The following is a 15,265-nucleotide window of genomic DNA, read 5'->3' on the forward strand; positions in this document are numbered from 1 at the left end:
CACTGCAGGCATTCCAGATTTTGGGCTACTCAGTTCCAAAGGTCGTGAACAGCAGCTCCTGTCTGGACAGAGCCATGGTTACTGAGGCGACATCATGTGTATCAGCTGCATCAGGGCATGGGAGGCCTTGGGGAAAGAAGGGTTAACGATGGCTTATCAGTATCAGGCACACAGCTGGGCATTCCACAGACACCATTTCATTTGATTGGCATACCAACTCAATGAGGCAGTAGCCTTGAGTTTATAAGTGAGAGAGCTAATGACCAGAGAGGTTAAGTAACTTGTCCAAGCTCACACAGTGAATGAGCCCAAATTTGAACATAATTCCGTCTGACTTCAAAGAAAGGAGGTAACCTCAGCCAACTCCCAAAGGGCCTAGAGGAATGGGGTTGCTTCCTACCCCAAAGACGGTGCTTCCCCCTCCGTTATCCAGAGACTTCTTATTTATCTGCACTGGAGATGAAAGAACAACTACACTGCAGCAGAATGAGATCCTGCAGTCTAGCAGGCACTTCCGACGTCTTCAGCAACCTCTCCCCACAGATGAAAGGGCGGCATCTCAGGGCTTCAGGAAGCTGGTGTGCCAGGACTTGCCAGGGCACAGGGAAGGTGACAGTGGGCGTCACTTTAGGGGAAACTTCCCCACCCACAACCCCACACCTGGTGGATGGTATATGAGATGCCAATTCAGGGTTGTTTCTCTGCGGCTCAGGGCTCTGGACCAAGTTACAAGTGTGGCAGCCACTGCAACCTTAGCATGAATTGGTGTCCAAGCTGTTCATGAAAGCAGGTTTTGAAAGGGAGGAAAAAAGACAAAAACGGGAGGACTGTGGATGTCTATTTGTGGAGGCCACAAATAGAAAAGTCAAAGTGGCCTTGTGGACATTTCCCACCCACAGCTCCCCAGCAGGCCAGGAAAGGTAACTACCTGGGATGCATTCAGGGTTGATGGGAGTGGCCAATCCAATCAGGTGTACCCTGGAATCAGGAGTCCATCCTTCAGTCCATGAGCTGAGCTCCAGCTTCCCTCTCCTGACGCCGCCTCCCCAGGTGGGATTGGGGGCACACTGTGCCGGTTAGAAGCACCCTGCTCTCCAGGAGAGAATGGAATGTGCCCAACAACACACCTCAATGCCAAACAAGGCCCTGATCCTGGACTTGGAAACGTGTGTTCCTCGTCGTCTAGAATCGGGCTGAGGGAGTGCTGACTTGAGTTGGGGCAGAGAAAATGAAGTGGGAACAAACATGGAGCTCCAAACATCTTAACAGCATGGGATATGAACGAAGGCCGCCCAAAGCCAGGCCCCTCCCCAAAGAGCGAGGGTGGCTCTGAGACCCTGGGAAGCAGCCGAGTGCTCAAGGCGTCCCTATAGGCTTATGACGGAAATGACACAATTTGGATGCGTGTCTGAATTATGCAACTTCTGGGTTCCACAAAGGTCTCAAGTTATAAAAATGCTCATCTTTCAATTTTTCAAAACCAATAGATGTCAAAAGAAAGGGGAACACGTTCTTCATGGACGTCATTGCTAAGGTGGTGGTACCCTCACCTCCGCCTGAACTCTCAGGGGTCTTAAAACACCTCATTTTGAGTCACACACACCGGGCATCCTCAGGATTCTTCGGCTCTCTCCTTCCATCCTCAGTTCTCACATAAATGTCCCACTGCACACCTTGCATTTGAATTTCACTGAACAACCACACACTTGGGGGAAACCTAAGTATACGTTTACTATCCACCTAGTGGTAGCTAGGTAAAATTGCAGGCAAAAAGATGAAAAGGGAATCATCAACTGTGCGGTGCTCACTTTCGAACCCAAACCTGTGGTGGGGAGGGGGGACGGGGGTGCCTCAGGGACCAGGCAGATAATCCAAATTAATGACACAGGCCAGCTGACAAGTCTTGTCCAAAGAGGCAACGCCTGCTTAGTTCCAGTTGATTGTCCTCTTTTGAAAAGGCAGATCAGAACTGCTCATCTTCTGATTGTCCAAGAGAAGCCAGAAATTCCAATTTTAATTAAAACCTCCTGATTCTTAGAGGGTTGCTCGATTTTCTTGAAAACACTAGGTGGGCTAAATAAAGCTCACGGTCCACCAGTTTTCAAAGCTCTGGGGCACAGATGATGAATGTCATGTCCTCTCCCCTAACGGTGGGGTTAGACTGCCACTCACCAGCCACCGATTGCAACTGCAACAGAGGCACTGATTGACGGGGCTCTCCTGCTATTCTGTGCACACACGGCTGGAGTCCTGAGCCGTGGAGAACAGCTAACTCTATGGGAAGAAGTGGAAGGCTCAGCCGAGCCACCCAGGGACCGCAGCAGGCTGACCCTTGCAGCCAGCTGCTGGCTGGCAGGCACTAAATGGCCGACTGCTCCTGCAGGAAGCCTTCAGGGCCTGGGAGGCCTTTGTCTGGCTCAGAAGCCAGGGCTGCTTCTCGAAGGACTTCCAGGTGCTCCTCAGCAGCTGACAGTGACTGGTCAATCCAATCCAGGCCCCCAGTCAGGTGGCAGGCATTCCTGGTCACCAGCACCAGATGACTGACAGACAGGAGCAGGGCAGTTGTCCTAGAAAAAAACAACAGGATCAGGTTCTCTAGGAAATAAGGGACTTTGCACCAAAGCCCAAAAGGACAGACTCTAAACTAATGTTCCCCAAATTGGCGTGCCTTCCCTTAGAGGCTGGTGAGTATGTAATTTAAAGATGGCTCCATGCTCAAATGAATTTGGGAATGGCTGGTTTACACAAGATTAACTGGAGCCCTTCCCAGTGCCTTTGACGTGCATGACAAAGCTCTGAGGGGAGAATATGTATGCTGTCTCACTAATTTATTCAAGACTGTGGAGCCCGCTTTCTGCAGCACACCTGTTAGCATCTCCCAGAAGAGTGCTTTGTGGGACAATCTGGATTTAGTCAATTGGATGAACACATTCCAAACTACTGCCCACTTAAAGATAGGATATATATACCCCAACCCCCGCCTCCCACCTTGAGCATCCGTTATTGATTCAGAAACACTTAGGTCCAGGGCTGGTTTACTCCACTCTAAAAAGAAATTTAATTGAAAACCAAATTGAGGAGGAGCTTTTTTAATCAGTATTGAAAGATTCACTGTAGAGTATCTTATATATCTTTACATAGTGAGCGTGCATGATGCATTTGGGAATGTATTACAGATTACCAGCCCACAGACACAGTTGGGCAGCCCTAAGAGGGTGGCAGAGAAACCAGCTGAAGCACGTGACCCCCTGCCAATCTGGCCATCATTACACAATGGGTCCATGAAACAGTCATATAAATCGGAGAGACAAAAGAACCCGTTTTTAAAAGTGGGTTTACATCTGGTACAGAAACGCAACAATTTCAAAAGGTTAGGTATGCTCTGCACATTCGGGGCGGATCACAAGAGAAGGGTTCCCGGGTGTGTCCCATGGAAGGTGAGCACAGCTTCAGCTGACTTCTCACTTCCATTCTCGTTGCCCCGCTCACTGCCTGCCCCACTAAGGCGTATCTGCTTCCAGGGTCCAAAGAGCAGAGAGAGCGATGCGATGGGGGAAATGGACAGGGGAGAAGGAGCAGACAGGACTTAGGATGGCTGGATGTTTAATCATAAAAATTCAAAATCTAAGACTGGCCCTTCCTTGTCTGGGGTTTCAGGAAGAGGACTGGCCCCTAGCCCCCAGCCAGGCTCGGCTCCCTGGTTGGCTGACCATTCACTCACATGGCAGTGAATGGTACCCGAAGCCTGGGCAGCCTCGGGAACCCAGCAAAACAGCCCTCTCCTCAACAATCCAAACAGCCAACCTCCCAGATCTGATACAACAGGGAGCCCCCAGCACACAAAGATGGGCGACCGCTCCCCCCTCTCACCGTGCATCCAGGAGTTTCGGGTCCAGCGGAGGGTACATGGACTTCACAACATCGTCCACTCTGAGGGGAGGCAAAAGGATTTCAGTATTTCGCTTTTCTTCCCTCCTTTTCTCTTTCCTTCCTTTCTACCGTTCTTTATTCCAACTCTTCCCTTGTGATATTCAAGACCCAGTCTTGAGTGATTCTTTCTCTGCTTTGGCATTCTCACAGAGACTTAAACAGAAAGACTTCCGGTTCACTTCAGAGAATTTTTTTTTTTCTGATTTTGTTTTAGCTCCAATGGCTTAAGCAGTACAAGTTCACACATGTGGAATGATGTTCAAGAAATACTAGGAAATTAAAAAGGTAAATTGCCAAACAATATGTAATGTTGGATCAATCTATTTGCATAAAAATAAACAAAAGCTCTGAATGCAGAGAGGGAAAGTCTGGAGGAATACTCACCATTCCACAGTGCTTCCCTCCAGGAATTGGGAGCGGGGGAAATTAGAGCCTATTTCACTTTCCAGATAACTGATTTCTGCAACATTTTAACTTTTACAAGCATTTATTACTTTTGTGTTCAAAAACAAAAAAAGAACCACGGCTAACGGTAGCTATATAGAACACTAAAAAAACCCCCCAAAATCTACAAGTTTAAATTTCAGTTTAAACTGCTCCATTGTATTTCTTTTCACACACAGTATAGTTTGTGGTTAATTTTTTAGAAAATCAAGTTCAGAAAGGAAGTACTATTCAGTCTGATTTGCTTGGTAGAAGGTTTTGCTCCTGGACCACTGAATAGTCAGGAGGAAAAAATAATGATGCATTGTTTGATTTCTAAAAGTGCTTGAAAACAGATGTCCTGAAACGTTCTTGTCTCGGGGCTGAGGAGCTGGTGAGGCAATGCAGAGACGGGGTCATCCTCCCTGGCTGTCTTAGCCGGCCCCTTTCTCCGTAATACCCTAGAGCTGAAGCCACTCTCCTTGAAACTAATATGCTATCAACACACTATGCGGAATAAATGGAGCAAGAAAAATAATGGGGACAAAAACGGCCAGAAGGAGAAAGAAGTGTGAAGGCAAAAAGCAATTATGAATTATGGCAGGGAACATTCTGGAAGTAGTCCGAGGTGCTCTGGAGGAAGGGCCAGTGAGCACAGGTCAGGTCTGCCCTCTGAGCAATGCCACAACCTCAGTCTAGTGCCACTGCTAATTCTGATCACGCAGGACGTCACCATCCTCAGAAATCTCAACCTCCTTTCTCCCCCAGACCCCTCCTGCCAATGCTGCCCAGCATCCCATGAATTTGTCTGGCCCCCTGGGGTGGCTCTTAGAAGTGACAGGAAGCACGATCAAGGTCCAACAGATACAAGCAATGCAGAGTCTCTACCAATAATGAGCGGCCAGAGGAAGGTCTGGAGCCAACCCAGAGGCCAGTTGGAGGGTCTTTTGGACCAGGGGCCGACTAGGCTAATACAAGGCACATGACTACACCCACTGGGGACAGCTCGAGAGAAAGCCAAGAATTGTCCTGGGCTGAGTCCCTCCCCTGGCTACCTCCCTTCCATTTTCTCAACTCGCTGAACTCCCGGGACAGAATTCAAATGCACCAGCTCTTTTTATATTCCCTCGGAGAGCTGGTTCCTCGTGATTTCCCCGAGGCCGTGGCAACCGCTAAAGTGAGGGCCCCTGGGGCTCACAGGGGTGCCACCATTCCCGCCAGGAGTACAGAGGCACCCTCAGGAGCGGCAAGGCCGCGTGACTGATTAAGAAAACATCCTGGACGGGACAACTCCCGGCACATCCACATACCAGCCACCAGATGGCAGCACAAACCTAGCACAGCCCTCCCTTCTAAGAAAAGGGCTTTATTTTTCTTCACCAAATCGAGCCCACAAGGGGGTGTAGCTGTTGACTGCAATCCTGCTGGTTGCCTCCCACATGAGATTCTGCAGACAGCCTGGAATTTGGGAGATCTGAATGATGTATGGCTTCACCGCCCACCCAGTCCTGGAGGCTGCTGGCTGGGCCGTGGATGGGGCAGCACGGCGGCAAGCAGCAGATCCCCCAAACTAGTCTCTGATACAGATACGGGTGTGGGAGAGGGTACGGCCAGGAAGTCACTGCCGACAGGGGTGTGGGCACCAGTGGGAAATGTGCTTCCTGGCCCAGAACCTGGGAACAAGGAGTGGCAATGGGCAGGAAGGCAGCCCCAGCTGGTAGGAGACTGAGAAAGAAGGAACAGGCACAGCGGGAGCTGCGGAACAGACATATGCTGGAATTTCCCAAAAAGCCTACCCAACGGGCGCATACTGGAAGTGGGGGGAACTGTGGGAGACCACCTCAGCTTGAAAGTCCCCCAATATCTAAACCCTCCCAGATGCTCCGTATGTGTCTGGGACCTAAATAATGGAAGGTGCCAGTGTAGTTTCTTAAACGAGCCTGGCCCTGCCGCCCACTTCAGCTCCCAGCCTCTCCCTTCCCCCACAGAGCTCGGGGACCTCAAAGCCCTGACTGCTCACCTGGGGCTGATACGCTTGGCCACCACGATGATGTCGCTGACACTGGCAGAAGTCTTCATCTTGGCCCCAGAGCCCATCGTCATGGCAACAAGTTTTTCTGTCAGAGTGTGACAGATCTAACACAGCAGGGGGAAGAGAGGTGATGAGAGGTGGCTCGGCTCCTCCAAGGGCTTCTGCCACCCCCCCCCACAAAGACAAACACAGCCCCCGCCTTGGGTCCCATCACACAGCTGGGCCCCCTAACCTAATGGGCAAATTGAAGTGAAAAGTACACAGAGGTGAGAGGAAAAGCGGTGGATGAGCCAAGCGTCCAAAAGCCGAGAACAGGGCCGGGTGAGGAGGGAGGGGGAGGAACCTCAGATCAGGGTCAGGGTTTCGGCTTAGAGAAGTCTAAGCTGAAATAATCTGTCTAAGAAAAATCATGTGCCCTAATGTCACCATCTCGCTTGGGGGAAAATCCGATTTTCTCTTTCTCTTCCTTCACCTCCTGGTTTAGTCCTCCGAAAGGACAAATATCTCCCATGGGGCACCCTCAGAAACCCAGCTGGACAAAGGGCAACTGTTCCCTTTAAGCACATCCTCCAAGGTGGCACCTATTTCAGCAATTTTCTGGGTAATATATTAGCATGTTTGTCAAGAAGATGATTAAAGAGTCATGGAAAAATGGCAGGAAAAAGGCAAGACTATGACCCCCACCAGTGCTGGCCGCCCCCAAAGCTTCGTTCCCCGCTTCCACGCCTCCCCAATGTTAGAATCCGGATGTTCTCTGTCCCTGGCAAAGAAGTCCCATTACCTGCCTTCTACCTGGGGCTGGAAAGCAGAGGGCAGAAAGAAGCCCGAGAGCCCACCCAGGAGAGAGCCCAGTTGCCTCCCTGGAGCCCCCGCCACAGGGACTCAAGGACAGGTGGCCAAGCAAATGGGCCTGGAGATCCCAAGAGCAAAGCGAGAAGCCTCTCCTTATCTGAGGACCCAGGATGGACCACGGATTCCAACCCAACAAGACGCCTCCTGATTCATCCCCTGCCTCAGGTGTCATTCCTCCTCCTCCTCCTCTCTCAGGCAAGGGCAGGGGACAAAACCCAGTGCCAGGACACATTCTGGTTGGGAAAAGGGAGATGTAACATGGGCTTTATTGCTCTAGTCATTAGAAATGTCTATCTATAACTGTATCTACCCAAAGAGCTTCTTGGAATTAAATAATAAGCCTGGACTCTGTGACAACAATTTCCTACTAAGAACTTCTTTGTCCTCCAAGAGAGACAGCTGAAGAAGAGGTGGGATGAAGGACTTCTTTTTTTTGGTGAGGAAGACTGGCCCTGAGCTAACATCTGTCCATCTTCCACTGTTTTGTATGTGGGACACCTCCACAGCATGGCCTGATGAGCGGTGCATAGGTCCGAACCCAGGATCCAAACCCAAGAACCCCAGGGCACATGAACTTAACCACTATGCCACCAGGCTGGCCCCTGAAAGACTTTTTAATATCTTGTACTGAATTACACTGAAAAAAAGATAAAGCTGTCTTTTTTGAAATCTTGAATAATTACTAGACAAAGAGATAAATGTGTGGTTTCCCAGGTTACTGAAATGAAGAAACCAACAATATTCGCAAAGAGCCAAATATTTCACTATGAGTATTATTCTATCAAGCAAGAATTGAAAAACAAAAGCTGAAACTATAAAAATTACCCAAAACTATAAAAATTACCCCAAATGCAAATTGGATGCAATTTTCCACCCAGTCCTGGAGGCTGCAGGCATTAAAAGAAAAAAATCTGGGGGCTGGCCTCATGGCCTAGTGGTTAAGTTCAGCACACTCCACTTCCACGGCCCAGGTTCAATTCCTGGGAACAGACCTACTCTACCCACTTGTTGGCGGCCATGCTGTGGCAGCAACCCACATACAAAATGGAGGAAGACTGGCACAGATGTTAGCTCAGGGTGAATCTTCCTCAAGCAAAAAGAGGAAGATTGTGGGGCCAGCCCCGTGGCCAAGTGGTCAAGTTCACATGCTCCGCTTCTGCAGCCCAGGGTTCGCAGGGTCAGCTCCCAGACACAGACCTATATACAGCTCACCAAGCCATGCTGTGGTATGTCCCACATATAAAAAAAAAGGAAGACTGGCAATAGATGTTAGCTCAGGGCAAATCTTCCTCAGCAAAAAAAGAAAAGAAAAAAATCCACCTTCAAGTTGAAGTACCCATGGTTTGGATTTTTAACACTGATTGTCCCATTTGGCTGGAGACTGTCACAACCAAAGAAGGCCAGTGAAAGACTTTCCAGTAATTAAAGAAGTCCAGATATGGAACTCAGCTTGATGGAAAGGGGTGAACTCTCCGTCCACAAGAGACAATGCCAAGGGAGAAGCCAGGAAGCCGTTTCCCCTTCAGCAGCTACAGACTTGGGCACATAGCTTTCTGCAGAGTCAGTGAAAATGTGGCTGGGGACTACCTATGCAGTCTTTCCCACAGGTCACTGCATTATGAGGACCAGGTGAAATAAAGCCTTTAAAGGGCCTCAAGAATTCTAAAGCATAACAGACAGTGCAGGTGGGAGTGCAAGTAAACAGTAGAAACTCCAAGCATCAGGCATATTAAAAAAGCCCTCTTGTAGGGGCCAGCCCAGTGGCGTAGTGGTTAAGTTTGCCTGCTTCACTTCAGTGGCCCGGGGGTTCATGGGTTCAGATCCTGGGCACAGACCTATGCACTGCTCATTGGGCCATACTGTGGTGGTGTCCCACATACAAAATAGAGGAAGATTGCCACAGATGTTAGCTGAGGGCCAATCTTCCTCACCAAAAAAAAGGCCCTCTTGCCAAGGTTCAGAGCCCTCCCTAAGGTCCTTTTCAACTCTCTCAGTCTGTGCACAGGGGTGCTTTGGGGACCGTCCCTCCCCCCCCACCCCATCTCCTAGGGAAATCAAAGTGTATTACCTTCAAGATGGCAATGCAGTGGGACATGAGACCCCTGGGGAGACAAGAAGAATTTGTCAGTATGTCCCTATAGAGACCCACCTTCCTGCAGCCACCACCTCTGCTCCTCACCACCGGAGAGCAGGGACACGTCACTGTTAAAATGAACAGGTCCAAGAGCTAAACAAGGACACACCCTCTCTCCTTTCCCTTCCCCCCACCCTACACCCGACCGACTCTCCCATTAGCGCTACTCCCGCCCATCAAGCCATGTGTTTTTATGACCCTGAGCTTCTAATACTGTTCCCATCTGCCCAGTGCTTCCTTCCCCTCATGCTCAGCCTGGTGAAAAGCCTCGTCTTTCAAAGACCCAAGTCCCAAGGCACCTACTTTCGGACAGCCCTCATGAAACCCACGCCCAGCTCCCCACCAGGCAGCTCTAGACGTTGCGTCCTCCATGTGCCCCCGGCACTGGGCACAGAGGCCCCCTATGGTGTCTGAGATATTGTGTTGAGTAGAACTCTGCCTCCCCCATCAGTTTAGTATCTGCACTGCTGGCCCCAGGGCCCTGCACAGAAAGCCCCCTAACATCTGCCCGGTGAACAGACCACTAAACAATGGGGAATGAAGTGGAATACACTCCTCAGGTCCCTGAGGGAGACAGAACACTAACGCTTCATCCCTGGAGCCAGAGTGTCAAATTCACGGGCACCCCAAGGACAGGCCAAGCACATTGGGGTGACTTTATAACAACTTTGGTCACACATCTACAGGCCTCAGTGTTCAGGTCTATAAACCAGGGCAGGGGGCGAGGATGAACAGCGTCGCGTCACATGCCGATGTCCCCCCCACACTGCGGGCAGGGGAAATGGGAGCAAGTGACAGGTGCTCCTGGAGGCTCAGGGAGCTAGAGAAGGGCACCTGGAAGCCATCCCCAGGGGGCTGTAGGAAAACAAACAGTCCCCAAGGCCTTACGAGGCATCTTCGATCCAGTCTTCGTTCTCCAGAATGGCCTCGATGTGGGGGTTGGTGATGACGACATCGTCCAGTTCTAACTCAGAGGGCTCAGACTGGGTCTCCATGGCGCCGATGAGGTCCACGATGGGCCTGGAAGGAAAAGCCCCCAGTGAGTGGTTTCATGATGGGTGACTGCTGCTGACCCTCTCCTCATCGAGGCCCACATGCCCCCCAAAAGGATGAAGGGGGTGAATAAGGTAAAGCAGGGACCACTGGTCCTGAATCCAAACCTAACCCTAGTGGGACTGAAGGTGCGGGCAGGGCAAGCGGGAGACAGGGACTCAAGGAGGCAGACTGGGCGTTAAAATGAAAGAAAAGGGAAACAGAACGAGAAAAACCACTAAGAGAAAGAGCAGGGGTACAGCCATAATAATTACAAAGATGCATTAGATAGGGCTGCTCCTTCAGGACAAAATAACATCCTCTTATAACTTATTTTCCCCTCGAGCCCACCTTTACAGAGAAGCTGAAGGTCCTATTACCCAAATCGACCTGTACCCCCTACTTGGTCTGCAGAATCGCTCTTGGGAACCACCTTGGTCCACCCCCACAACCCTACCCCTTCGTAGCCTACACTGGAGAAGTGGGAGAAGGAACACCACCTTCTACTGTACAACAGGGTTATTTAAAACACAAGACGCCATAGCATTCTTTTCAATAGCAGAGCTGTCCTGTCATATAAATGGGCATTTACTAATTATTAACCATTCAACAGAGACACTGAGAGGATTCAGATAGAGGGTAGGAGAAGCAAAGGGTTAGTGGCCGTGGTCCTTTAAGGATCTATCAATGAAAACATCCCTAAACTGAAAATGGGATTTCACTTAGAAAATACATTTCGGGGCCGGCTCCGTGGGAGTGGTTAAGTTTGAGCGCTCTGCTGCCGTGGCCCAGGGTTCACATCCTGGGTGCGGACATGGCACCGCTCATCAGGCTACGTTGAGGTGGCGTCCCACATCCCACAACTAGAAGGACCTGCAACTAGATATACAACTGTGTACGGGGTGGGGGGAAGGGGGGTGTGGTTTGGGGAGATAAAGCAGAAAAAAAAGAAAAAGATTGGCATCAGTTGTTAGCCCAGGTGCCAATCTTAAAAAAAAAAAAAAGAGAGAACCGTAGTACCAATCCTCCTTGATGAGTGAGAGGGAAGTCCTCTTTAAAAAAAAAAAAGAAAAGAAAATACATTTCACATGCAGCGCATCATGAAGAAATCTGCGCAGAGAGAGAAAGAATCCCACGCTGGGATTTCACGACGCCGAGTGTCAGTTGCTTAGACACACGTGGCTGAAGCGTGGGCATGGTATTTCTGTTCCCGTGAGTTTGGTCGGAAAGGGACTTGGCTTGTCCAAAGGCTAAGTGAGGTGGCTAGTTGGGATAGACGGCCACACCTTTATGCTAGGTGAACACGTTCAGTCGCTGTCTCATGAGTTCAAGGACAGAGTCGGAGTTGCCCAGGATGTGGAGGACTGAACAAACATTCTGCTACTCTGAGGTCTTTATCGGGAAGGACAGCCTTCAGGTACCATTTTAGAGACAAAAAGCTGAGCGAGAGTGGCCCAGCACCAAACTTGCTTTTGTTCTGTTGCTCCCCCAGGGCACAGCCCATCTCTCCTCCCACCCCGCCCCCTCCTCCCTGGGCCACTCACTTGGAATCATAGCGCTGCAGCAGGTCCCGAGGCCGGCAGTAGCGCTGCCTGCAAACCACCACCAAGGCTGCAAAGGAGGCCAGAAAGATGGTGGCCAGCACGCCTATGGCTACAATCACCACGGTCTCCATGCCTCCGGGTGGCTCCCTCAGTCCCGCTCACATCCCCCGGGTGCACTGAAGCTGGAGAGACACAAGGGCAGAGCCAGCCTGGTAAAGACGCTGCGCAAGGGCTGGCCACGTGGCCGAGTGGTTAAGTTCCTGTGCTCCGCTTCAGTGACCCAGGGTTGGAATCCTGGGCGCGGACACGGCACTGCTCATCCAGCCATGCTGAGGCGGCGTCCCACATGCCACAACTAGAGGGACTCACAAGTAAAAATACACAGCTATGTGCTGGGGGGCTTTGGGGAGAAAAAGAAAAAATAAAATCTTAGGAAAAAAAAAAAGGGAGACGCTGCCCAAGAGTGGGACAGCGGGGTCTTCAGGGGGTGAGGGTGGGGAGCTAGGTTCCCCAAGTCACCTGCAGAGTCCTGAGGGCCTGGACAGAATCAAGATGCATTTTATGTCATGCCCCCAAATTTGCCTTTTCCTTTATTAACAGAGTTTGCTCCCTAGTTGGACCAGGACGGCCTTTTAAATCTGGGACGAAAGGAAACATTTTCACTAGCTCTGTTGTTATCACATCTACCCCAAGTGCATGAAAGAATACCCACCCAAGAAGGAGAAGGGCAGGATTGTATTACTGAGGGTCTGCTCTGTGCCAGGCACTCTCTCTGTGTGAACTCTTCTAACGAGCCTCCGAGGTAGGTATTAGCCTCCCCATTTTACAGTTGAGAAAACTGAGGTTTGGGGAGGTTAAGCTGATGAAGTCAGGAAGCAAAAAGCCATCCACTCAAACTGAGATGAGCATTCACCTCCCTTTTCCCTTCTAAGGAGGAAAGAGGTTTCTAGAAATTCTAGAAAAAGTTTTTATTGTCAGTTTCAGTGTTGGAAACTTAACAACTGGTATTAAAGTGTCCCTTGGCTATTGCCTGTTGTCATTCAGGAGGTTCTTTCAAACCTATTTTAAACCCTAAGCCAGAGGAACCAGGGCTTCTCAGCGAAGGAGGTATTCACAAGGCAATCTCACTGCGGGCCTCCCACTTGTGTCCCTTTGAGCAAGTCTCCTCCCCTCTCTGGGCTTTACTCTCTCCACCTGCAAAAAAGGGTGCTGTGACCCAGGAGTCTCTAGGACCCCAGGATGGTGCCTCTCCTCCACGTGGATTTAATTCTATGCTCCATGTCTTAGAGAGTTCAAATATTCCTACTGTCATTCAGTAAGTACTTATTGATCATCTACTATGCACCAAGCACTGGTCTGGTTTCTGGAGATTACGGATAAATGGGCCCCAAACCTTGAGCAACTGGTGTGAGAGGAGGACAGGCAGATATTTCAACTCCATGTGCCTGTGCCACATGCAGAAGTACACAGAAAAGAGTAACAGCGCTTGCATGAAACTTTCTGCAAAAGCATTCTTCACATGGCAGGGAATGCTGGAGCTGGGTTTTGAAGGCTAAGTAGGAGTTTTCCAGGTGGATAGGGTAGGGTCTTGGCTGGCTCAAAGTGCCAAGGAGGCCTTCTCAGAGGTCCCACAGAGCTCCTCTCCCACCTGGAGCTCACACCTCCACAAGGTTAAGAAGGCTGGGGTCTATCTTTTTCATCTCTGATTGGGGGTGTGGGGCGGGGGATGATTCTCAGGGTCTTCCTCAGTTTCTCTAGATGTGTTTCTCTATGCCGCCGCTCCTAAAGGACTACCTCCTTTAGCCCTTTTTCTTTCCTCCTCCTCTCATTTCTCACTGTCTTTGTCTCTCTCTCCATTTTTCCCTCTCTTTTCCTCTGCGCTCCTGGCGTCCCCTTCCCCCTCCCTCAGTCTCCCCTTCTCAGTATTTCCTTTCCCCTCCCCCGCCCCTGGGCCTCCAAGACCACCCGCTTTGTTCCCCTCTTCCTGTGCGTTTTGAGCGTGTCTCTCCGAGCGTGCATGAGCTCTCTGAGTTCTGCCGTCTCTCTCCGTGATCTGTCTGCATGAGTCTTTCTTGGTGTGCTTTCCTGTTTCTGTGTGTTTTCTTCTCCGTGTGTTTCAGGATGAGTTTTTCTCCGTTTCTCCCTTTCTGTCCCTGTATGAGCTGGCGTCGGTCTTTCTCTCTCTCCCTTCCCCTCGATTGGGTTCTAAATCCACAAGGATAAAACAGACCCAAGACCCACCTCCTTCCCCTGCCCGGCCCCCCAGAACACCCATCGGGACACCCAGGACGGAGGGAGGGACCCCCACCCAGCTAGGGCGCGCGCCGCGCGGGGCTCAGAGGGCTCCCGGGCGTGCAGCTCCAACTTGCCCAACTTGCGGGCCCCGCGGCGCCAACAAAGCGGCGGCCGGCCCGGCTCCCCTCCCCCAGGGGGCGGCCGAGGTGGCGCCCCGCTGTCCCGCAGCCCGCCCGCCGGTCCCCGCGCCCACTCCGGAGGGGGGCTGCGCTGGGGGCGTCGCCCGGAGCCCTCCTCCCGCAGCCCGGGCGCGGCGGGGCTCACCCACCTCAGGCGGCGGCTGCAGGACGCACGCCGGCGGCGCTCCCGTGGCCGGGCCCCCCGATGGCAAAGTCCGGGCGCGGGACTCGGGCGCCTCCTGCGAGCGGGGCATGCCGGGAAGGAGCTGGGCTGTCCAAAGGAATCAAGATAAAGTCCCCCGCGCGGCCAAACCCCCGGAGGAGGCGCGGGAGGGGGAGGCGCCGCCCGCCGAGCATCCAAATCCCCCGCTGCCAGGCGCCGCCGTCCCCGCCAGGCCCCCCCAGGCGGGCCGGGGGTTGGGACCGCGGGAGGCCTGGGCAGCTGGGAGGCAGGAGCTCAGCGACCCAACAGGCGGTCCTGGCGCCCCCGCGCCAGGCCGGGCTGGCAGAGGGGAGGGAGGCGTGGAGGGTCCCTGCCTCCCCTCCCCCCCCCCCAGCCCCTACCCGGGCTGGCCATCCAGTAGGGGCCAGGGAGCACGAGCAGTTTCCACAGTGTGACTGGTCAGTGCGCGAGTCTGCTCTGCTGCACTGCCTGGTTTAAATCCTGGCTCTGCCACTCACTAGCTGTGGGCGGCCTATTTCACCCCTCTGTGCCTTGGTTCCTTCATCTGTAAAATGGGCGACTGCTTGTAAGCATGCTCAGAGTTGATATAACGGTCAAATGACATGATGTGTGCCATGCATTGAAGAGTGCCTGGTCCAGGGTAAATGGTGAATCAGCGATAGCTCTTATGGCCTCATCCATGCTGGCCAGGGACAAGCAGGCGCAGGCCCACCCCCAACG

General features: G+C 51.8%; 1 protein-coding gene across 1 annotated transcript; it reads right to left on the reverse strand.

The window, feature by feature from the left end:
* Positions 1–1,706: 1,706 nt before the first annotated feature.
* Positions 1,707–14,860, reverse strand: TMEM98 (transmembrane protein 98). Its single transcript, XM_023653028.2, has 7 exons — positions 14,511–14,860; positions 11,948–12,129; positions 10,260–10,391; positions 9,306–9,339; positions 6,374–6,489; positions 3,871–3,930; positions 1,707–2,567 (listed from the first exon to the last, which is right to left on the reverse strand). The coding sequence occupies exons 2-7, from the start codon at positions 12,076–12,078 to the stop codon at positions 2,360–2,362; spliced, it is 681 nt and encodes a 226-aa protein (XP_023508796.1). The 5' UTR covers positions 12,079–12,129; positions 14,511–14,860; the 3' UTR covers positions 1,707–2,359.
* Positions 14,861–15,265: the final 405 nt, after the last annotated feature.

The sequence above is a fragment of the Equus caballus genome, chromosome 11 (genome assembly GCF_041296265.1).
Source record: "Equus caballus isolate H_3958 breed thoroughbred chromosome 11, TB-T2T, whole genome shotgun sequence".
NCBI classification, from domain to species: Eukaryota; Metazoa; Chordata; class Mammalia; order Perissodactyla; family Equidae; genus Equus; species Equus caballus.